General features: G+C 41.5%; 2 protein-coding genes across 3 annotated transcripts; one reads left to right on the plus strand and one right to left on the minus strand.

Annotated features, from left to right (window-relative positions):
- The first annotated feature begins 120 nt into the window (after positions 1 to 120).
- Positions 121 to 10,920, plus strand: pgap6 (post-glycosylphosphatidylinositol attachment to proteins 6). 2 transcript variants are annotated; one of them, XM_086272310.1, is made up of 13 exons: positions 121 to 304; positions 1,802 to 1,985; positions 2,081 to 2,282; positions 2,867 to 2,994; positions 3,101 to 3,366; positions 3,706 to 4,052; positions 4,162 to 4,258; positions 4,855 to 4,969; positions 5,233 to 5,375; positions 7,129 to 7,307; positions 7,663 to 7,809; positions 7,918 to 8,034; positions 8,123 to 10,920. In XM_086272310.1, exons 1-13 carry the CDS (start codon positions 238 to 240, stop codon positions 8,444 to 8,446), a joined length of 2,316 nt encoding a protein of 771 aa, XP_086128436.1. In that variant the 5' UTR covers positions 121 to 237; the 3' UTR covers positions 8,447 to 10,920. The 2 variants fall into 2 exon arrangements, with proteins under 2 accessions (XP_086128436.1, XP_086128437.1); XM_086272311.1 differs by lacking the exon at positions 121 to 304 and having other exon boundaries at positions 1,852 to 1,985; positions 2,227 to 2,282.
- Positions 10,921 to 11,837: 917 nt separating this feature from the next.
- Positions 11,838 to 21,742, minus strand: rgs11 (regulator of G protein signaling 11). Its single transcript, XM_086272429.1, has 17 exons — positions 21,539 to 21,742; positions 21,144 to 21,240; positions 20,861 to 20,911; positions 20,028 to 20,134; positions 19,693 to 19,744; positions 19,188 to 19,246; positions 18,945 to 19,021; positions 18,779 to 18,860; positions 18,040 to 18,108; positions 17,552 to 17,575; positions 17,401 to 17,462; positions 16,996 to 17,109; positions 16,585 to 16,700; positions 14,957 to 15,044; positions 14,742 to 14,880; positions 13,060 to 13,142; positions 11,838 to 12,966 (listed from the first exon to the last, which is right to left on the minus strand). Exons 1-17 carry the CDS (start codon positions 21,599 to 21,601, stop codon positions 12,837 to 12,839), a joined length of 1,413 nt encoding a protein of 470 aa, XP_086128555.1. The 5' UTR covers positions 21,602 to 21,742; the 3' UTR covers positions 11,838 to 12,836.
- Between the last annotated feature and the right edge of the window lie 986 nt (positions 21,743 to 22,728).

The raw sequence follows: 22,728 nt of genomic DNA on the forward strand, positions 1-22,728 counted from the left end.
TTTACATATTGTCTCTAAAAACTAATGAAATTGCGAGGGAAATACACAAGCCTTACATAGTATGTGTGTGTGTGTGTGTGTGTGTTATTCTTTCCGATAGGACGTAAACGCAACGTGACGTCATGTAGAGAAAACAGGAAGTGTTTCAAAACGTAGGGATGTCTTCTCGGGGAAGGTAAATTTGCAAGTGCAGGTGGATACGGAAGATGTAGCGACTCGGATAGTTGGGAAGGAAACATGAAAGTTTGGTTTCTATGTAGTCTCCTTTTCGTTGCCCTGACGGATTGGACATCAGGAGACGACGGTAAGTGTTTCGGGCAGAGGTCACACACAAAGTCCGACGTATTAGCACTTTTGCTAGCAGTCATGGCTGGCTTGAAGTTAACTCGTGAAAACACATGAGAGACGCACTGAGCTGCCAGCGCTAGTCAGTGAGCTCACAGTATATCTATGCAACGATGCTACTAACTGGTTATTTACCCTGGTCAAAGAAAGCACTTTGTTTCTACTGGTGTATAGACATGTTTAGCCCTCATTGTTTTTGTTTTGTTTTGTTTGTTTGTTTTTAGTCTTATCTTGTCAAGTGTCCTGTATGCATTTCCTTTCTCCCAAGAATGTAAATATGTAAATATTTCTTATTGGAAATGTATAGCTATCTATATAGTGTAATTTATTTTTTATATAAGGTCAACAACGACAACCTACTCCTCACCCCACCCCAAGACACACACACTCTTAATAAACAAAAAAACAAGTAAACACACAAAACCCCTTCCTTATACTGCCTCATATCTTGGTAGTATGAGTAAGAACAGTAGATCATGAGCTCAGAAATGTATGTCTACTTCTCAAGATTAAAAATGTATATTTAAATATATTAATGACAAAAATAACCCAGCTAACTTAAAAGCCTTAAGCAGCGTGTGACACGACTAACTGCCAATGTCTGCAGAGGGGATTAAAAATCCTAATTAAAGATGAAGGCGTTTTGCTGGTTAAACTAATGACATTCAGTCAGTCAGCCAGGTGTTTTATGCTAAAGTGCTGGCGCAACCTGGTTAATTTGCCTGTTTTGTTATACTGGACGTGGTCAGAACTGCCATCAGTGCTCTATTATGAAAGCTTTCCTTGCCACTGTGCTATAGGAGTTATTAATAAGGAGTTATTAATGAGTAACACTCCATTTTCTCTACATCCCACATGTTGGCCAAGGTTCCTAAGAGAACAAAACTTATCTGTTATGATGCTACATCACTGAAGCCTGTTTACTTGCCCGTGCCAGCTGTGTTGCCACACAAAAAGCATATCGTAACTGGTCTCAGAGCAGTGAAAGCTGGGCCAGTAGCAGTTAGATGCTGGTCTCCCTTAAGTTTAGAGTCAAAGACCAGAGATCCAGAATGTGTTATGTGCAAATGACTATAAAAAAGGCTGCTGGCCTCTCAGCTTGTCCAGCTCCAGTCACTGTTAGTGGGGAACAGGGACTCGCATAAAATGGAGACAGCTACAGTTTCCTAAGAACACAAAACAAGCGCACCTGTAATAGTTAAGTGCAGCCACAAGATGTAATGTAAAGGATGAATGCACACACGTGAAGAGCTTTTTGACAGCACTGTTTGAGATGAAAGGGGAGAGATAATTGTCATTGGTAGGTTTTAAATATGCCTATTCTTGATTGGACAAGGGGAGCACTGCTTGCCTTGCTTGTCCTGACGGAATGCCACCGCTTTAGTGTGCGTCTCCATGTTTTGAGAGAAACTCCAAGATGATAAGGTGAAAGACTGTCTTACTATTTTTCCTGCAGATGGGCAGGTGACATTTGTGTCAGAGCTGTCATCCAAACCTGCCCAGAAATTATCAAAGTATGGCTGGTACGGGAATGCGAGGCTGCAGAGGTTTCACATACCGGAGGAAACCGCCATCGCTCGCTGGCTCTTTTCTGTGACAAAGGGCCACAGTTTCCACTGCGGGAGGCATAATGTCACTATGTAAGCTATGAAGTTTATTAATAATGACCTTTTGAGACTCCTTATAATGTATTTTATCCCCCCTAACCTAACCTTATGTTATAACCATTTTGCAGCTATATTCGATGGGGTGCCCCTCCTGTTATAAACCCCACAGGGCAGGAGTTTCCCAATACGACACTGTGGACCCCCTGTTTGTCTCTGACTTTACCTGTAATCTCAGAGAACTCCACAACTTTTAACCTCTCTGACCCTGCCCCAGGTGATTGGTACGTTGCTGCTCACTTGCCTGAAGATGATGGCCGCATTGAACAGAAGGTTGGTATAGAGCAGCATATGGTGCATGTTGCTGCTGCTGATGCCACAGTTAGGTTAGCCACAATTTTTCTTCCCTGATCCAGTGCATTAAAATTTCTGTGACGTTACCAGGAGTATATGGAAGAAAGAACTGGTTTAAATTTTCTTGGCTGTTTCAAATTGTCATCTAATTTTAACAATTATGTAACCTTTGCACTTGCATGAGGGTGAGGGGGGGCAGGCAATGTACATTGTTAGTATTCTGGTCATGTTACACTAGTACTCACAATTTCCTTTATCACTCTAACTTGATATATGGGAGCAGTTTTGTTTTTTTTTTGTTTTTTTCATGCTAAACCGGCTGAACCACGTTCTTTGGCTCTGTTCCTCCTGCAAAAGAGTTTTCTTACTTATCATTTGATCTGTTTACATTTTATCTTAAATCTCTGCATTGTGTTGGTGTGCATTAGTTTCCTATTGTTCTCCTGTAATCACCTCCTCTTATTCACTTATTCAGACTCTGAATGGCGCCCATCTGTGTAAGAAGAAGTGTGCAACACAATGTCTTTATTTATAGACCTTTGTTGTCTGTCCTTATCTGTTAGGGTTTTCCTTCCTGCTCCTATTTCTTCCAGCCTCAATTGTCAGTTAGGAGAGCAGTGGACACACCTGTTTTGCAGAACGGCATATTCCTGACACAAACTGCAGCCCCTGACAGACCTACACGCCTTAAGTAAGAAGTGCATGTTTTATTTCCTGTATTTCCAGTCTTTGCACATTTTTTTTCATGCATCAGTCAGAAGACCGTAAGTGAGTGCATTTTGTTCTCTTGCTCTTAGATTGTATGTTCCTGAGTTTGCCTCTTCCCTTTCGGTTTCTGTGGCTGGCTGTTCATCAGAGGAGGGAACGGAGATGGGAAACTGTTTCCTGGTCCTCAGGCTTGGCTCAGCTTCTCTGCAGCAGGGCCCAATAACAATGAACTGCTCAGGGTTTAGCTGCTCTGCAGCTCTCTCTAATCCACCTTGGGACACCTGGATACGAGTTGTTATTGAGAGCACCCAAGCCAACCGTACTGTTACCTTCAGCGTTGTCTCAAACTACACAGGTGAATTCAGAAATATGTACACTGAAGTATGTACACACATTACACCTGTGTTTGAAATCACTCTTTACTCACTACAATATATAAACTACGCTGTGGGCCCAAAACATCCACCAGTACCTTAAGAAAAATAGTCTAAAATATGGTCACTCTCTCATTGCATCATCATGAATGAAAAGAAAAAAAGAAGCCTGTCAAAAAATAAACCCACATTTCTTTTCTCTTCCACTTTGACAGTGAGCTCCAAATGTTTAAATAAGAAGTGCTGAATGAGTGCATGATTCCAGACACAACCTGTATTTCTGTTCTAACACATTTTCTTGTGTATCCATTTTGCTTCAGTGGGATGTAAGCCAAAAAGTCTTGGCCTCAAAGCAGATGATGAGATCTTTAAGCTCCATGGCAACAGCAGTTATAGCAACTCCTCATCATCAAGCAACAGTTCGGTGCTTGCAGACACAGGTGTCTCCAGCAATAAATCGTTTTCATGGATGTCACAGTTGCTGGGGTCAGCGTGTGTGTGGAGCATCCCTGTGCTGTATGAGGAGGTGGATGTCCTGTCACTGCGATTCACCCCCGTTGGTGGAGCCAATGTTAGCGTTACAAATACACACCCCACGCTGCTCACATACCCCCTGCACGCGCACGCCAGTGGTGGCACACTCAACCTGCAGCTCACACTCAACTCTGTGAGTAACATTGAATCGCTGTACTTGCATAGACAGATTGGAAAGTCACAGAGTTGAGCTTCTGTGGAGATTTGCGTTGATACATGCGTCTGTGTTGTGTTTTTTGTAGACTAACATGACATTGGGGAACAGCAGCAGTGTGGTTGCATGTCTCTCTCCCTGGACTCCAGTCCTTGAACTGAACCACTCTCAGTCGTGTCGCACAGGTACAGTAGCACTGATTCAAATTCACACACATCAAACACCAGAAAACATTGCTTATGCCTAATTGATCAGAACGCTTTGATGAAGAATTGCATACAAATGTCTTAATTTTTGTAGATAGATTATAAATCAGCTGAAAAATTTTCTGTTTAAATTGTTTTTACATAAAGTTCAAGTGGTTTTCTATTACAATTCACTTTGTTATCATGGCTTATTTAGTGTAGCTTTATGGGATCTCTTAAAAGTGTTTCATCCATTTGTCATAGCTGTGGCTCAGGAGGTAGAATAGGTCATCTTCCGATCAGAAGTTTGGTGGTTTGATTACATGGTGCATGTCAAGGTGCCCTTGTGCAAGGTACTGAATCCTGAGCTGCCTAAGATTCTTAGGTATAGAGAAAAAAAAGCAGTTTTGTTATTGGGTGAATGACTAGGAAGTAATTTGAGTACTGTTGAAAAGTTCTATGCAATACCAGTTCTTTTATCATTTCAAACAAAATCTAACACAAAAAGGTATAAATTTCAGAATTCACAGTGGGTCTGATTTTTAGATGACAATGTGTCCTGTAGACAAAACAGTATGTTGTTGATTTGATGACAGATTTATTTGGAGGTTATGGTGTTGCTGTGAATGCCAGCGTTCCTAAAGCTGTGGTCAGGCTGCCTTTTCCTCAGTCAGCAACGTGGTACCTCACCCTGCAGCTTATATGCAACAGGTAAGTACACACACACACACACACACACACACACACACACACACACACACACACACACACACACAGCAGTAGCAGACTGTGTTCAGTTATTCAACTTTTCTTGCTTCAGATATTTTTGAAATGTACACTAAATATGTACCAAATCTTACATTTTAGAAGTTTGAAATTTGATGAAATGAGGTGTCATTCATTTATTCATACTTTGTGTGTGTGTGTAATGTATGTATAATATTACATGCATGTGTTTGTGCTTTTTCTTGCAGCAGTAACTGTGGTAACGCATCAGTGGTGTCTGTGACCCCAGAGGTGTTCCTCAGTGCCTGTGTAGAGGACTGTGGGTTATACGGTGAATGTAGACTTCTGAGATCTTACAGCTACCTGTACGCTGGATGTGTATGCAAGGCTGGTACGCCCACACACACACAGGCACACACAGTCCGTCTCCCCTAAGAAAAGGCCTTGTTAAAGTTGTAGTAGAAGCACTAAAAATATTAACCTATGTCTTGATGCATGTTCAGTCATCCAGGTAAGGAAATCCCAAAAAGTCGATTCTGTTCATCTGGACGTTTTCAGTTTCGTCACTCATCCAAGTGACTTCTTCAGTCTCAGCTGACTACAGGTTTCCCCAATCTTATAAACAGTAAATTTCTTAAGGTACTGTTTTTCAGCAATTCAGTTTTGAGCAATTTGACTGAAAATCCTCCAAAAAGCACAGAGTCAGCTGCTCAATGAATGGGTGAGACAAACAAATTTTTACCGTTGATGTGCTAAAATCAACAGAAGAGCAGATCCGATAGAGATTTGCAATGCTTCTAGATAAGAAAATTCTTCAAAAGGTGTTTGAATTCACTGACAGCATGAAAAGTCTGAGACCAGGCAACAAAGGACGTTTGACCTTTTTGTTGTGTGTCGGAAACCAGAGCAAAATACGGAGAGTGTCCTCAGTGGCCAGAAGAGAGGAGGACGCCACACTGAGGATGTGGACAAGTGGGTGAACAAATTTGTCTGACAGACAACTCATTCAAGCAGACATCCTTCCAAAAGGGTTGAACTTTTGCTGTGACGCATTGAGAAATCCCACTAGTGGACTGATCACAGCCATTCTAAACAACAACATTGCAGACATGGAAGCAGAGCAGCTATGGACTAAAGTTTTGGCTGGTCTCAGCAACGCAAATCCCCCACCATCCAAAATCAGCACAGAGGAGAAGAAGGCACTCATATCGCTTAGTAATGACATCAACAACATCATCGTCTCAAGGGTAGGTGGACAGTTTTGCTAAAGCAGAAAGACTATCGTGAGAAAATCACTGAAGAAGTGGAGGTAATTCATAAGTGATTACAGGATGACACCAACCTCAGCAACCGGACCACTCTCAGCACCGACCACGTGCGTTTGCTTTTGGAACTGTGTTTTAATTCCACCTATTTCACATATAAGAGTCAGTACTACAGGTAGAAACATGGGTGTGCCATGGTGTCCAGTTTCACCCATTGTGGCCAACTTTTACATGGAAGAAGTGGAAAAGAGGGCTTTGTTATCCTACCCTGGAACACCACCAAGTCATTGGTTCAGGTATGTGGATGACACCTTAAGATGCGCCACAATTCACTGATCACATTAACTCGGTGGACCAACACATCAAGTTCGCCAGGGAGGATATGAAAGTGGCAGGGTAGCCTTCTTAGGCTGTGAGATTTCATTGGGGACATTTAAAAGTTGATGTAAACCTACACATATGGATCAGCATTTAATGTTTGACTCTCATCATCCACTGGAGCATAAACTGGCTGTCATTAGGATGCAACAACACAGACCCAACACCATCCCCACAGATACAGCAGCCTGGGAAGCAGAAGAACATTGTCACTGATTAGTGGTTGTTGATCTATGGTCGTGATAATTTGTATATAAGTGATCCAGAAACTGACCTCACAGCCCATTGCTCATCGGTGGTGTTAGTCTCAGTCATTGTGCAAATGTAGTGTGTATAAGGGTGTGGAAACCTGCAGTCAGCTCAGACTGAAGAAGTCACTTGGATGAGTGAACAGAATCAACTTGTGTCACTGCAGCTTATATTTCACTAATATTAAAATATTTCGAGATCTCCTCCTTAAAAAATTACAGTCATGCATTTATTTATTTTCACTGTGTGCAGGTTGGAGTGGTTGGGGCTGCACAGATGATTCAACAGCTCAGTCGTATAGTCACCAGCTGTTAGCAACTCTGTTGCTCACGCTCAGCAACTTGGCTTTCCTGCCTGCCATCGTGGTTGCAGTCAAACACGGTTACATCACCGAGGCCTCTGTCTACCTCTTCAGCATGTTTTTCTCCACGGTAAAACATTCAGGAACATGCATGTACCTTTTTATACATGTAGACATACTTACGAGTGTGTTTCTGATACATAAATAGGTTTAAGAGTCGATTGTTATTGTGTGGGTTTGTGTAAGAGAGGAGACGGTGAGCTTTCCTGTTTCTGCTCTATTACACATTGAACTTTTAATAGCTTTAATATCATTTTGGCATAGTTTGTAGGTGGTACTGAGATATTCAGTAAACTTGTCACCAATAAAGATGATACAAAAATAGTAATAAAAAAAAAAACAAGATGAGCATCAGCAAATAATACTAATCTTAGTTTAAACGTTGATATCTGCCCTTACTGTCATTGTTTCCCTCTTGTTTGTAGTTCTACCATGCTTGTGACCAGCCGGGCATTGCAGTAATGTGTATAATGGAGTATAATACTCTGCAGTACTGTGACTTCCTAGGATCCATCTGCTCCTTCTGGGTCACCATCCTGTGCATGGCTCGCATCAGAAACGCATTCAAATATGTAAGATGCTGATTCCTGCCTCTTCTTTCATACTGTTGACACACTCTGCTAAGGATTGGTATGTTTTAAAAGGCTGTGTGGGTTTTACTCGCCCCTTTGTGTGTGTAGACTCTGTTCATGCTCGGGACTCTGCTGATAGCCATGTCAATGCAACTGGACCGCACGGGCCTGTGGAACCTGCTGGGCCCCATCCTCTGTGCCATACTGATCATGGTCATTGCCTGGGTAAGAGACGCATTTTCCATCTGTTGCAGATGTTGATTATATTTTGGACTGTAATAAAACTGTTTTTCCTCTTCTTTTCTGTTTACAGGTGCGCAAAGGGGTCCATCGACGACATTGTTACCCGCCCTCTTGGAGGCGTTGGGTCTTCTACCTGATCCCGGGGGTGTTGTGCGCCTTAATCGGCCTGTGTTTGTACACTTTTGCTGAGACAGAGGACAACTACTATTACACACACTCGCTGTGGCACATCCTGGTGGCGAGCTGCGTTGTGTTACTGCTGCCACCAAAGAAGAAAAACAGGGAGAAGTTTGGCTGGAGCAGTGGCTGGACCCTGAACTGGAGCTGGAGACCCCGGGTTTGTGGATACACTCTCTGTGAAGGCAGCAAAGATGAACTCTACACTGTCACATAGTAGGTCAGGAGATGCTATGTCTAGGTAGTGGCTGTTTGACACCCTTAGACTTACACGAGCATCTGATCCCTGCTGGTGTTGACATTTTACAAAAAAGTTTCCAAGCAATGTATTTTAAAAATCAAAGTGGACCTATATTCTCTTGGGTCCGCAGGTTTCTTATTCATAATTGCATTAAATTAAGTCTTAAACAAAACATGCACAAACACATTTGAAACCTCCACAGTGGACTATTTGATCAGCGGTTCATTGCACCAGCTTAATGTAGGGTTGAGCAACAAAACCTTAGACTTTATGCCCAGGCGTTTATGTGCTTTGCGTATGTTTCACTAGTGTAGGACATTAATGTTTGAAATATTTATAAAGAACTCTTTTAAGTCTTTATATTTAGTCTATTGACACGACTATGTTTAGATCCATTCGACACATGCTTGATCTTTAACTAACAGGTAGTTTTAATGCTAGCTTTTTTTCACGGCTGCTACGCTCTATTGTGCAGTTGTCCAAGTGCAATTCGCAAGAAGACAAATTTATTAGACCATTTAAAACAAAACAACACCTTTGCCAAAGTCTGCTTATTACATTTTTCATGCCTTAATGTTCAATTCAGTCTCCTAAAGGGCGTTGGACTCACAATTGACAGTTTTATAGTATCAAAATGACCACAGCTAAAACCACAGGTAACAGCATCTTTTCATTTGCCCGTTCTTCTTTCTAGCACCTACACTACCCACAATGCAATGCAACACTTGCACAGTCAGTTGTCCCAGTAAAGAGATGATCTTTGACTCCATACACAAATATATAATATGGTACTGTAAACAAATTTTAATGTATAAAGTCAGTGTGATTCCTTTTTAACTTGCGCTTAAGTTTTTGTCCAAATAAAAACTGTCTTGACCCTTATCGGCTTTGCCGTCACCCCAACAGACTTTGAGTTAGATGATATAAACAGGTGGGGAAATGTAAGTGTAAAGCAGTGTAGTAAATGTTAGCATTGTAGCTTTACATCACTATATCTGAATGTTCAAATGTGTAACGTGTATCTGAACATTTTCTACCCTTAAGGATGTTTATAGCCGAGTGTGTTATTTTTGTGAACTAATGAAAAAGACTTGCGCACAACTTTGTAGTTGCACACATGTTTGAGTTTACACAGAACTCCTCTCCTAATGAATCTACCAGTTTAACTTAGATTATAAAGTGATATAAACGGAGAGCAGACCACACTGTCATTTTTAGTGCTTGCTGTAACCACGGTAACAGCACAGAAGACTCCCCTTTTTATTCTTTTATCGTTGCTCGCATATTTTTCTGACAGGTGCACATTGCAAAACAATGATGTCAGACTTTTGGCAGTGGAACTTTTCCACACCAGTCACATGGCTGGCTCTGTTTGCTATTCTGTTTCTAAAAACTATTCACAGTGATAATAAAATGGCTTTACTGATGCTAAAATCCTGTGTAGGTCTACATTGTTCCCCTCAGACGATATGTCAAATTCAGTAAGAAAATTGGTAAAGGATGTCGCCTACAAGCAGACCTGGCAATGGGATTGGTGTCATTAAAATCATAACCAAAGTCGTCCCTAGTTATGGGCTACATAACTAGGGATACAGCTCATAACTATAAATGTGAGTTTCACAGATAAAACTGAGTTCACTAACAAATGCATCTTTTACTGGAAGTTATCCATGCAAGTCTCTTTCTTTGTTTACAGATCTGCTTGCTGATACAAAAAAGGTCTCCCATGTAAATGTTTTACACATTCAGATACTGTAATACACAGCCAGCGTACTTAGGGCCCCGTTTTGTTTCCATATTCCGTTTGATTTTCATAATCATTGGTGAACTAAGTAACGCCGTGTCCTTCTTTTAAGCTCTAATTCCGTTAAATTCTACTCCAAAACCACTTCCTGTATTCACCTGACGCACCTTATGATTAGATGCAATGTATATAGCTACTGATATTACATAGCAGAGCAATCCAGTGTTCATAGTGTGCAAAGTGGAACTTATTGAATGTATATTCAGAATTTAGTCTTGTGCCTCTTTGTGTACTTTGTATGCCTGAATGTGTGTTTTGTCTCTTCTACCAATAAGGCTGCTGAATACTTTCCATACTGTTTTATGTAAGATGTACACACTACTTTACACTTTGTCTAGTGTGTTGCATACTGTAAGGGTTTTGCACTTGGTTTAAATTGAATGTTTCCTACTAACACTCTTGCATTCCCTTACTTTTATTGTTGTAATGCTCTTTTTCTCTCATGTATTAGCGCGAATCACATTGTTGAATAAGTAGGAGGATGAATAGGATTTCTTCAATCGCAACACACTGTTGCTCTCTTAATGTGTAAACATGGAAAAAATTTAATGTTCGGCATCAGAAGTGATTTTATTTCCCTGTACTGTTAGTCTGTCAAAAACCCAAACAATATTTTAACCTACCAAAAATAAATCCATGTGTAAAGAACATAATTTCATTTGTTGTCAATGCTTTTTATGTGGCTGCTCTTTTCTGTTCCTAAGGCGAAGACACTCCATCGCCAGCACTTATACTTGGATAGCAGAGAGGGGATGGGGAACAGAGGGAAGCAGATTATCCTAATCCTCAAAAATGCTGAAAGTGAGTGTGAGAGAGAGAGAGAGAGAGAGAAAAAGTATTTCCCCCTTTCCATAAATAGCTTCCCCCCATTAGTAAAATTGATGGTCCTGCAAAGCTTAGAGATCAAAACATTAAGCTGAACTGCTTTGGTGTGGTTAGCGTGTAGACCTACCTCCGAAAAAAGTGTGAAGAATTTAAAAGCCTGTTTTTGGTTGGGTTTTGTTTGTTTTTTTGTTAACACGTTGTTGCTGTTGAGTTGCACTTCAAAAACTGTGGAATCTACACTTTCTGTAATATATAAACTTTTTTCTCTGTAATCCTGAAAACTTTGGAGGCTTGGTTCAGATCTATAGAGCTGAATGAAGCTTTCACAGGCTGAAAGAAACACTACAGTCACACTACGGATAACCTTGGTTATGCACAACACAGAAAATTATTGCAACTGTGTGTTTGTGATTTTGTTGCCCATGAAATGGTTCCTTCAGAGTTGGGGACCAGGTCTGTGGCCACTTACAGTTAGTTGGCGTCTTTTGGTGCATTGAGACGGTAATGAGACAAAGCCAGTCTATCAGTCTGCAGCCGAACTGGGAAACTGCATGCAATCTGCAATACTAAATTGATTAACCTTGATAAATGTGCAAAACCCAATAATAACCACAAAATAGCTTCAGTGCTTGAAATGCAAGCATTTGGCATCAAGCCGAGTTGAGTCCTGTATATCAGACTAGTTCCACTCATCAGTGCAGACTGACCTGAAGGTGATTGGAGTCAGCCTGAGTCAGACTACGATTGTTTGCAGGGTCTTAAGGTGTAGATTTTATTTTACACATTACTGTCACATCTTCAGACTTCAGATAAAATGTGCTGAGAAGGAAAAGGGTGCTCACAGCTCAGGGATCACACCTGCCACAAAGGATCACAGGCTGTAGTTTTTCCAGGAAACTTGAAAACATGTTGCTTTGGTCACATGCAGCCAGTAGAGGGAGCCAGCACAGAACAGTTATTATTATAAGGAAGTAGAAGCAACAGAAGTGTTACAATAAATAATGCAAATAATGAGCCTTTTAGAGCTCCTGCAGGTAGCCATAGGAAGGGTTAAATGACCGAAGGTACAAATTTCAGTGGGAACATTTGTTTATTTATTTTCTTACTTTACTTTTTCTGGGGATTTAAAAACTTAAACCATGAAATCGATTAGCAGTGTGTGGTAGAAAGAGAGGAAGGAAAAGGTGCTCTAAAACCTGGTCGCTGATCCACACACTCACAGGTACTCACAGCATGCAGGGCTGAGGCTGGAGCACCACACTAACTGCTGTTGTGACATTTTATTGAGTTGAGAGCATGCTTGAGAAAAGTGAAGCGCAACGACAAACGCAATGTGCAGCTCCAACTGCACAAGCAAACTGCCCAACAATCACAGTCACACTGAGGCAGATCTCTGAAGAAATATCATGTTACCGACGCCTTTACCTAAACCGGCTCAGGATTCTATAGAAAAAGAACACTTGATATGGGGATCATAGGAAAAACTATTCAGCACACTGTGATGGGATGAGGATGCAACAATAAAGGGTGTAGAAAAAGCTCTTCTCTGTGGTTCACTGGTTGTCCTTCAGTGGCATGCTGCTCAGGTGTGCCATGACACCTGTTTCTCAAAGCTCTAGTGATGTTGCTGCGGCGTACGAGAAGCTCTGTTTGACTTTAAAGAAAAAACTCAGACAACAGAGAGTAATGTGACCGAGTCTTTCTCTCTTTTTTGGGTTCTTTTTTTTTTGGCCTGGATCAGAAATGCGAGCCAGCTGCAGAGTTGGCACCTGCCCCCTTGGCAAGGCCTTCTTCCTCTGCTGCCTGGGTGGCAGTCTGAGCAGGGGAGGGGCTAGAGTGCCTCTGGCGTCTCATGAAGGGGAACACACTGACGGGAAGGAGAAAAGGAAAATGCGCTCATTAAATGCATGCTTAAATATGGATAGAGGGAAAAAAAGTAGGATGAGTATAAAAATGTCACCTTTTCTTGGTTTCCTGGGGGACGATGGCTTTGGCCAGCATGTTCTTGTACAGGTCAGACTTGAGATACCTTGGATAGGAGTCCTGGGAACAGACACACATACACAAAAAGAAGCTTTTAGCTCATGGGAAAGAAAAGATGGACTTCCACATGAGTCAAAAAAGTATGTTTTTTGTTTAAATCTGATGTTCAGAAACAGGAAAAGGCAAGTCACACATTTATTGTACCCAACCAAAGATTTGGAGAGCAAAAGGTAGAAAAACAAAAATTGCTTTCTGGCTTCTTTTTAATGCGTTAATTTACTTTCCTGCTGAGGGTAAGAAGGAAAGATCAATACACTCTCATATGTCATGCAATATGAAGCCAGAGCAAAGAGGTATCCAGCTTAGCTTGGCATAAATACTAAATACACACTGAAACAGCTTGGCTCTGACCAAAGGTGAAGCAGCACTTCTAAAGCTCACTGGTAAGAAACTGATATTGATCCTCTCGTCTGACAAGGAAGCAAATGAGCTTTTTTCCCAAGCTGTATTCCTGTAAAGCAGGACTCACCTCAAAGCACCATTACAATCTAAAAAACAGACTGTGCATACAGTAATGTGCAAATATCTTGAGCCACCCCTATTTTTTTTTATATTTTGCTAATGTAAGTAGGTGATATAGTATGTAAGGCAGAAAACAGACAATTCTAACAAGCTTGAAAGTCGTTCTTTGGTATGTCCACCTTAAATCTCCAACACCGTCTGAACTTTGGGGAGGCTAGTCCATGCCTGATACTGTTATACAGTTTGTGTTTTACTATGCAAGTGTAATTTTGCTGCATTTGGGATCATTGTCACGCTGAAAAACAAAGTCATTGCCAATTAGCTGCTTTCCAGTGGTATTGTAAGGTGAATCAAAATTTGTGCATAAAAGTATTTGAAAATGAAGTTTTCACTGATTTTTAGTTCAGTTTGTGTGTCATTTAGCAAAGCTCGGCCTTTTGAGGCTTATTGACAGCCAGGCTTGTGCTGAAAAGGCTTCAGTGCATAGTAAATGATCGACTACATGGCCAGATGCATCTCTCGGATCCTGTGTTGGGTCTTTGCTGGACTTTTTTCCTACTCCTCAGGGGCATGGCTTTCACATACTGTTCATCTTCTGTAGTTTAGACAGGTTCTTTGCTAAGTTGTCTGTCATGTGTATAAACACTGGTTCATCGCTTGAGAAATTGCCTTTGTGATGCTTGAGTGATTCACAGGTCAGTGTGAAGCAGCTTAACAAACAAACAACATTTCTCAGAAAATGGTCAGGTACAAGGACTAGATTGAAAATAAGTAAGAAGCAAGCCAATGTCCAAAGAAAACCCCTGCAAGACCTTCAGAAAGCCTAGAAGAGCAATTGATGAAGACCACTTTAAAAAATGACAAGAGTCTGGCTTCTTAGAAGCAAAGTATAAAGAAATGGTTCAAGACTTTTGCACATGACTTCATAACGTTGCATAATTTTATTATAATTTGTGGGACAAAGGAGAGAGATCCCGTTTAATAAATACAGAAAAGCCACGTCAGGTGAAAAAGTATAAGAAGGATCTGTGTTCCATATTCATGGCTCGCGCTTGCTTATAATGCATTTTTTATGGTTGATGGTAAGTGCTGTTACATAAAGGTACAGTGTGTGGGTGGGTGAGTCAGATGTCAGACCTTCTTCATGAGGAAGTAAATGTGCATCTGCGCGTCGTCCATGACAAAGCGGTGCGGCCGTTTGATCCCCTCTAAGGTTTTATCCATTGTCTTGCTGTCGATGTTGACCCAGCGGGCCGCTCCAGGAGCCAGGAAATTCCTGGGTTACATAAAAGACGAGGTGCTTATCTTATGAATATGTAACACATGCATGTGTGACATGGCTGTCCACTTACTTGTAGATGTCCTCCACTTTCTCTACGATTTTGGAGCTTTCTCCATGTCTGATATCCTCACACGCCTGCCAGAAATACAGGTTCTCCGCTGAGAGCGGAGAGACACACGGTGAGGAGCTGCGTGTGTGGTAAAACAACACTGATGCAGGAAAATGTGACACACGGCAAGAGTCTTTTTATAGCTGTGGAAAGAGTTCCTACTGTACGCATGCATGGGTGAGCAAATCCCTCTCCTGTGTTTTGCTCATGCCTCCCTCTTCTCCACATCTCACTCTTAAATGTGGCCCTTCCCCTCCTCCATTCGTCTACCTTTTAACTTTGCCACATCTGTTTGTGACCTCTTCTGTATTTGAATTCTTCTTCTAATGATTTAAAAGATTGTTTTAATTGATTGCTGCGCAGCGCTTCAGCCCACGTCTCTGGTGTTTATACAGGACACATAAATATATTGAATCTCTTTTTCCACTGTCTCGTCTTTTCCACCTCTCACCGCCGGGACTGGAAAATATCATTAGGAGAGATAATCAAATTCGGAATAAAGCTGATGTGAAAAACAATTAAATAGATTTTCCATGTGTAATATTGTAACAATCTATACTATATTCCTCGTATTTCACGCATATTTTACACCTGTTATGCTCATTTCCAGCTGCAGTTTCAGCCTCGACAGGGACGTGGCTGAAGACAGGGTATGGGAGGACACCTCTGGTGCCTGCCAACATTGTGTTGTATTGATGCAAACATGAACTGAAAGTGCAGGTGGATACAGACATTCAGACCTGCTTTACTGGGAAAATGGGTTATGGATCACTTTAAACACAGCTATGCAGACACAAAGTTTTGCAGTTTTTCCTCTGCAAACCACCAAAGTGCCAGGTCTTCATTGCTCAGACAGCATTTAATGATGTCCATGGGTTCAAGACTTCAGGTGGTCACTGACTAAATCCATGTAATAAAAACAATCCGTCTATTCTCTTCTACTTATCTTTGTCAGGGCCACAGAGGAGCTGGAGCCTAACCCAGCTACCGCAGTGCCAGAGGCAGAGTGCACCCTGGACAGGTCGCCAGTCTGTCGCAGGGCTAACTCATAGAGAGAGACAACCATTCACACCTATGAACCAAACCCCACTAACTGCGTGTCTTTGGACTGTGGGAGGAAGCCCGAGTACCAGGAGAGAACCCACGCAAACACAGGAAGAACATCCACAACAACTCCACACAGAAAGGCCCTGGCCTGATGGTGGACAGTGTTAATCACCGCACCACCGTGCCGCCCTACAAAAACAATCCTCATATTTACAATTAGTTTTGTTCGTACAAATTATTTTGAGCCTCTGAAAATGAGGGCTAATGTTTAAAAATAATTTTTGTTAAACTCCTTGAATTAAAGCTGAAAGTCTACACTTCACTCACTATTGAGTGTTTCATTTTAAATTCACCATGGTGGTGCACAGAGGGGAAACAAACTACAAAGTCTGTATCTTTGTCTAAGAAATTATGGACCACAACAGTGATAGTGAACATAATAATATGAATGGTATAACAAGTGCATTTTGTTTTTTTATCCTCCAGTATTCAAAGCTGAATGCTCCATATTTGTAATCGGTTCCCTCGCTCCTGTTTCTCACCACTGAATTCCTTCTCCAGGTAGGTCATGAACTCCCTCCTCCCCATGGCATCGTTGAGGAGCTCCATGAAGCTGAAGCTCCAGCGTTCTACTCGTAGGCGCGTCGGGACCGGCACTCTGCTCAAGAAACGCACAAAAAGCAGAAATGTTACGCTGGATGTAGGATGCTGAGCTCATTTGTAATGTAACACGCTGATGTTTCTGTAGCGCTTTCATAGTCTCAATTACTACTTAGTGTTAAATAAGTGTAAAGTGTCTTAGTGTAAAATAAGGAAAAGCATGATAAGTTCAGTACTTCAACTGTGAGAAAATATATATGATCTAACGCGCTGCTGCTACATGACTCGATGAAGTCTTGAACGTGTGGAGTACTGTACTGTGTGGACTGGTTATAATCTCTGCATTGTCTCACATTTCTGCGTTCATCGTCCAGTGCGCGGTGTCATCAGAGATCCAGGGGTTACTGGGCAGGCAGCCTTGCATAATGGGATCGTGGTTCAGGTACTGCTCGCTGTATTTCAGAAAACTGCACATCCACGCACAAGTGCAGTGGCATGCGCGCACACAAGAACACACATGCACGCACACACACACACGGTATTATTGTATTAGTCCTGCAGATCATAAGAGTTAATGGCCACTAATTCCAACTCGCCCCGGGAAGCATCCATTAGTGGCTCTTCTAGAGGGAGCGCTAAGCTTTATGTGCATGTGTGTGCGTACTAGAAGACGCCGAGTTTGACCCGGGCAATCAGACGTCTATTATGTGTGTATCTGTGCGTGTCTGGATGTGAGCCTTTAGCAAACTGACACATACCCTTCTAGGCAGATGGATGATTTTACACGGTTTCTTCCAAGAGCCTTTCTACAGGCTTCAATCTGCAAACAAAGGCAGGAGGAAGAACCTTTTATGTGCTCTATACACTCGTACTTAATCTGATGGCATCTAAATTACGCGCTGTACTTACCTCTCTTTTGTAGTAGTCACTGTTCTAGTTCTGTAAAGAGTAACACAGGGTCATCGTGTGAGGTCACACATTAAACCTTTATATAATGTATGTTACAGTTATAGAAACATATACATTTGAGGATAGCTGCCTTGTGACCAAATGTGTCACAGACACACAAACAGTAGCATTAAATATATAATTTTACAAACAATGACAGCCTAGTATGAGATTACAGACTAACATACTGAATTAGATTTCCCATTTGGGACGACAGACGCGACTGACTCTACCCTGTCATCTCAGGTCCTCGACTTTTTAACCTTGATTTACAATCATGATTATTATAATCATTCCTAATACACTGCAGGTCTGCGGTAAACTTACTTTCAAACGATCCCAGTGGCAAGAAAGAACAAAAGGTGGCGATTAAACACGGAGTGAAAAGTTATATCGTTAATGCATTTTTTTTAAAGCAGGAAGTAGAGAAATACAATGAAGTCACTGACCAGTGTGACTCTGCAGCTGAAGTTATTTGGTCGCTCCAAGCCTGTGTCCAACACGTTATTAACCCCAGGCTGTAAAAAAAGAAGAAAAACAAAAAATAACATAGTAAAATCTAAGTACAGTGTATTTGATGCATGTGTCTATACAATATCTGTGTGTGTGGGTGTGTGTCTGATGAGATGTATGTGAGCGAGCACTTAGCCTCCCTAGAAGTTTCCACTCCACTAGCTCTGACTTTTAGTCCCAGGTTTCTTTCTTTTTCTCCAAGCCCTCGTCCCTAATTCATAAGGTCGAGACAGGATGGAGTCCCTCCTCCAAAACCCTTGTCCTCTTATCCACCCGCCTCCCATTATCCCTTTCATCTTCCCCTCCCCTCTTTCCCGCGGCATGCACACGCACGTGAACGCTTTTTCCTTCCCCTTTGGTACTTCTCTCTGCCTGCCTGCCTCTATCTAAGAAAAAGATGTGGAATATGATGAGGATGTTTTTCTTGCTCTCTTTGTTTGTCCCTCTGTTGCTCTCACTCTCTCTATGTCAACTGAGGCTCTTACCGGATAGGTTGAATATTTCATGCAGAAGGGAAAAGGGACTGTGGGTGAACTTTAGTGGGACTGCTGTCTGCTTTTATGCTGGGATACAGCTTTAATAGTTGCCAAGTATAGAGATGATCATGTAGTTGTGCTGTAGCATAGCATGTACAGCACAGTACAGTTGAATACAGTACAGTGTTATTGAGCGTACCGGGGGTCTGTTGATGAGCCAGTAAGCCTGCTCCTGACACTCCAGAACAATGCGGTCAGCCTTCCGCCTCTGTTTGGACGCTCTGAACATAAATCACAAGGTTTGTTCGTGCACGCTGGTAAACGCACGTGTGTGTGTGTGCGTGCATGTTTGCGACAAAGTGCACCTGAGTTGCTCTCTGGCTTGCATCACAACAAAGTCCCAGGTGTGGTTGATCCTCTTGTGCAACAGACTGTACCTTTCCTAAAAAAGGAAAAGGAAAAGAGGGAGGAGAGGAGGAGGAATGATGACACAGACTTCTTGGCCCAAATTTTCCTGGTGCATATTTCATAACACAAACAAACACACACAAACACACTTTCTCTGTCATTTAGATGCACAGACATGCATACCCACATGATTTCCTCACCTTCTCATATTCCATCAGTTCGCCTTGTTTTCTTATATTCTTTTTAGCCAGATAGATTGCTGTTGGGATATAAGAAAGAAAACAAAGAGAAAGAGGTGAAATCAGAGGTCCAAAGACCTGCACCTGTGTTTATTAGATGTTATAAAGGCTCCTTTCTGCCTTCAGCTGCTCACTTATTCACATGGGTCTTCACAGCAGGTAGCTCCGCATATTTGATTTGGGATTTTTTTTTCCTGGGTCTCCTCCTGGTCTCAAACTGGGGTTCTCTTATGAATGTATAAACCACTAAAGTATAAAAACTCTTAGTTGTGTAGGATTTTTTCGCAAAGTGTTTCATATAAATAATTTTTAAAAAGAGTGAAAAAGACAGGAATTGTAGGATATATGTAAAAAAGAGCTTACATGTTCGTAATCATGATTATATAATGTTTTATATATGACATGTCCACTGGGAAGTGGACATCGTCCCTCAGAGATCACATGTATATTTAGAGTTTTTTCTTACCATAGTCCAGCTCTGACGCGGGCCACCTGGTACTAGTCCAGAAATAAGGAGTCTGTAAAAAAACACAAACAAAAAAAAAACTAACTAACTAAAAGCAACATTTTTCTTTTTCCTATTAAATTTATTTTTTTCTTGACTGAAACTGATGTTGAAGCAGTTGATGAAAAAGCAGCAGACTGGCAGATGGATGAGGGATTAGGAAGTGGGCTAATGGAGTGAGAGTGAAAATGGGAGATGGGCACTAATAGAGAGAAGGTGATGTTTACTGAAAGATTGATGGAGGAAGGGCCAGGGTTGTAGAAAGTAGGCAGAATGGACATACTGAGCGGCCTGACCTGGAAGCGGTAGGGTGACTCATCGGGCCGTAGCACAAGGCACCTCGGCTCTTTGAGGGGGTAAATGTATCCATATTTCACCAGCATGTTGCCAAGGTGCAGAGACTCTGTCGAACACCACAGGAGAAGTCTCAATCATCTCACCAGATTGTTATTCAGGTTTTTTATTTATCACCATGTCATGTCTGATGGCACCTGAGAGGGGATGCTGATTTCATTAGGACTAAAGCTTTTAGACTGAACTGACTAAGTAGCTGTGACTGGAAAAGAGCTGTTGGCACTGCACTTTTCTTTATCACACATGCAAGCATTGTCAACCATCTCTCATAAATCAAGGCTTTGCTCCAGCGATGGAATGCCTCATCAATCTTCAGTCTCTCCTCATTTGTTAAAGAGCCCTACTTTTTTGAGTGACAGCCGTGGGATGCTTTTTAATCAGCTTCTACCACTCTCTCTCTGTCTCTCTCTGCCTGACTCCACTCTTTTCTTTCCTGCTGCTCGGAAGCAAAAGGGACCAGCGGGCTACTTTTTTCCCCCTCAACGTCTAATTTAGTTGAAAATCTCCTGAGGTGGAGATCTCTCTGCCACTAATCAAACTCAGATCATCAGGTGAGTTAATCAGACCCAGTCCCACAGGGGCTAACCCCATTCCTGTTTACTGGAAACATCCTTCCCTACGATGCACACACAAATAACTACCTACCGCGTCAGGCACCATATCCTGGCAACACACCAACGACACACAACATGCCGCTCACACAGAGACAGGAGAAAAACAGCAGATACGTAACAGTCAACAATCAAGCGCACATTGTATGCATCTGTACACCTACCCTCCTCGCTGATTCTGTATTTGTGTGTCAACCAGGCAATTATATCATGGCCTGTAAAAGAATGGAAAGAAACAAGAGGGGAAGTGAGGAAAGAAGTTCCTCTCCAATCTTGGCAAAGCACACGGGATTCTCAAAAAAATGAATGCTGAATTATGTATGACTGCTGGGACAAAGTCAAGCTGCAATGTACCTGTCCACCCAAGCACACTGATTCTAATGCATACTGACACAAGGAGCATACTCACACACACACACACACACACACACACACACACACACACACCTGTCATGGCGTGTGGAATGACAGTTATAAGAAGCCTCTGGTTTCTCATCTTCATGCCCATGTCAGGGTCCTGCATGGCCACTATCACTTTCTCCATCTGCAAGGGAGACACACACACACACACACACACACACACACACACACACACACACACACACACACACACACACACATATGTAAACATGCAGCTGGGCAACAAGAATTGGACCACTACACGAATAATAACAACAACAACAACAACAACAACAACAACAATAATAATGATAATTTTACCTTAATTTGTTTTTCTTCTTTAATCTAATGAAATGTGTTGGATTTGTTCAGCGCTGGATTTCCAGGATATTCTGTGACAATAAATAAATACAACCAAAGAGAACGTGATCAAGCAGTCTTACCTTTCGAAAGCATGCCATTTGCTCCCGATGACACCCTCCTTTAGCCAGGGTGTTGATGGTCATCTTGCGGGATGCTTGGGATCACTCGACGGGACGGCAAAGTGCAAAAGCAAAGCGCTACCGGGAGAGCGAGAGAGAGAGAGAGAGAAGAGAGAGAGGGGGGGAGAGAGAGCGAGAAAAGAGAGAGAGGGAGAGAGCTGGAAACATCAGGCTGTCCCGTGCCTGCCGGGCGCGCGCGCGGCTGTGTAGATTAGAGAGGATTACAGGTCAAATAAATTTTTACTCAAGAGTTTCGGCACAAAAGAGGCAACTAGCTTTTCTCTGTTTCTTTTTACAGATAGGCTACATGACGAACTGAAAATGAAAAAATATAGCTGTATACGAAATGTAGGCCTTACCAAAGCGTACCATATCAAGTTCTTTCGCTGTTATTTGAATATTGACCTTTTTTTTAAAATAGTTTTATATTTGCAGAGAGCGTTTGGCTTGTGTACTGACCTGATAAGGGTAATAAAGATAAAGACACTGCATATTAGTATGTTCTGTGAGCTAAATAGCTAAAAGGTTGAATAAAACATGTCAGGTTGCTGAAATGTGTTGAACGGATTACATTAGTCAATAAATAGATGACTAAGCAAGCAGCCTTGGTATTTTTTCATTTTATGCCATTAAAAACAATAAACTGGCCCTGACTGTATGAGCTAAGAAATACATTTGCAGTTAAACAAATTTTCGTAACAAAAATTCTTAAAGATGCTTTCTCCGCTTACACATATTAGCATATCAGCAATTACAGTCATTTCGAAATGAACTGGTATTTTGTATCTTAAAATATCTATGACAGCAAACACTGGTGCTTAATCATTTATGTAGATTAAAATGGTTAAATGTTTTAATGAGGATGTATTATATATCCTTAACCATCATTATATTTATAACAAAGTAGCTACATATTGTTACGGATTTTGTTCCCTCTCTTTACTATATCCGTAGATGTGATTTGGTCATATGGTTGTTTGTTTGTTTGTTTAGGCTATATATATATATATAGAGAGAGAGAGAGATGTGTGTGTGTGTGTATTCTAATAAAATAGATCAGTCAATCAAACAATGCCCTATCCCAATGTATGATGTGTCATTATGTGGAATTAAAGATAAAATTATGAGAGTGAAATATTTTTGGTTTTTGA

The sequence above is a fragment of the Aulonocara sp. 'chitande type north' Nkhata Bay genome, linkage group LG18, assembly GCF_057382095.1.
Source record: "Aulonocara sp. 'chitande type north' Nkhata Bay isolate Kocher_YH1m ecotype deep benthic linkage group LG18, A_spYH_male_GT1.1, whole genome shotgun sequence".
In the NCBI taxonomy this organism is placed as follows: Eukaryota; Metazoa; Chordata; class Actinopteri; order Cichliformes; family Cichlidae; genus Aulonocara; species Aulonocara sp. 'chitande type north' Nkhata Bay.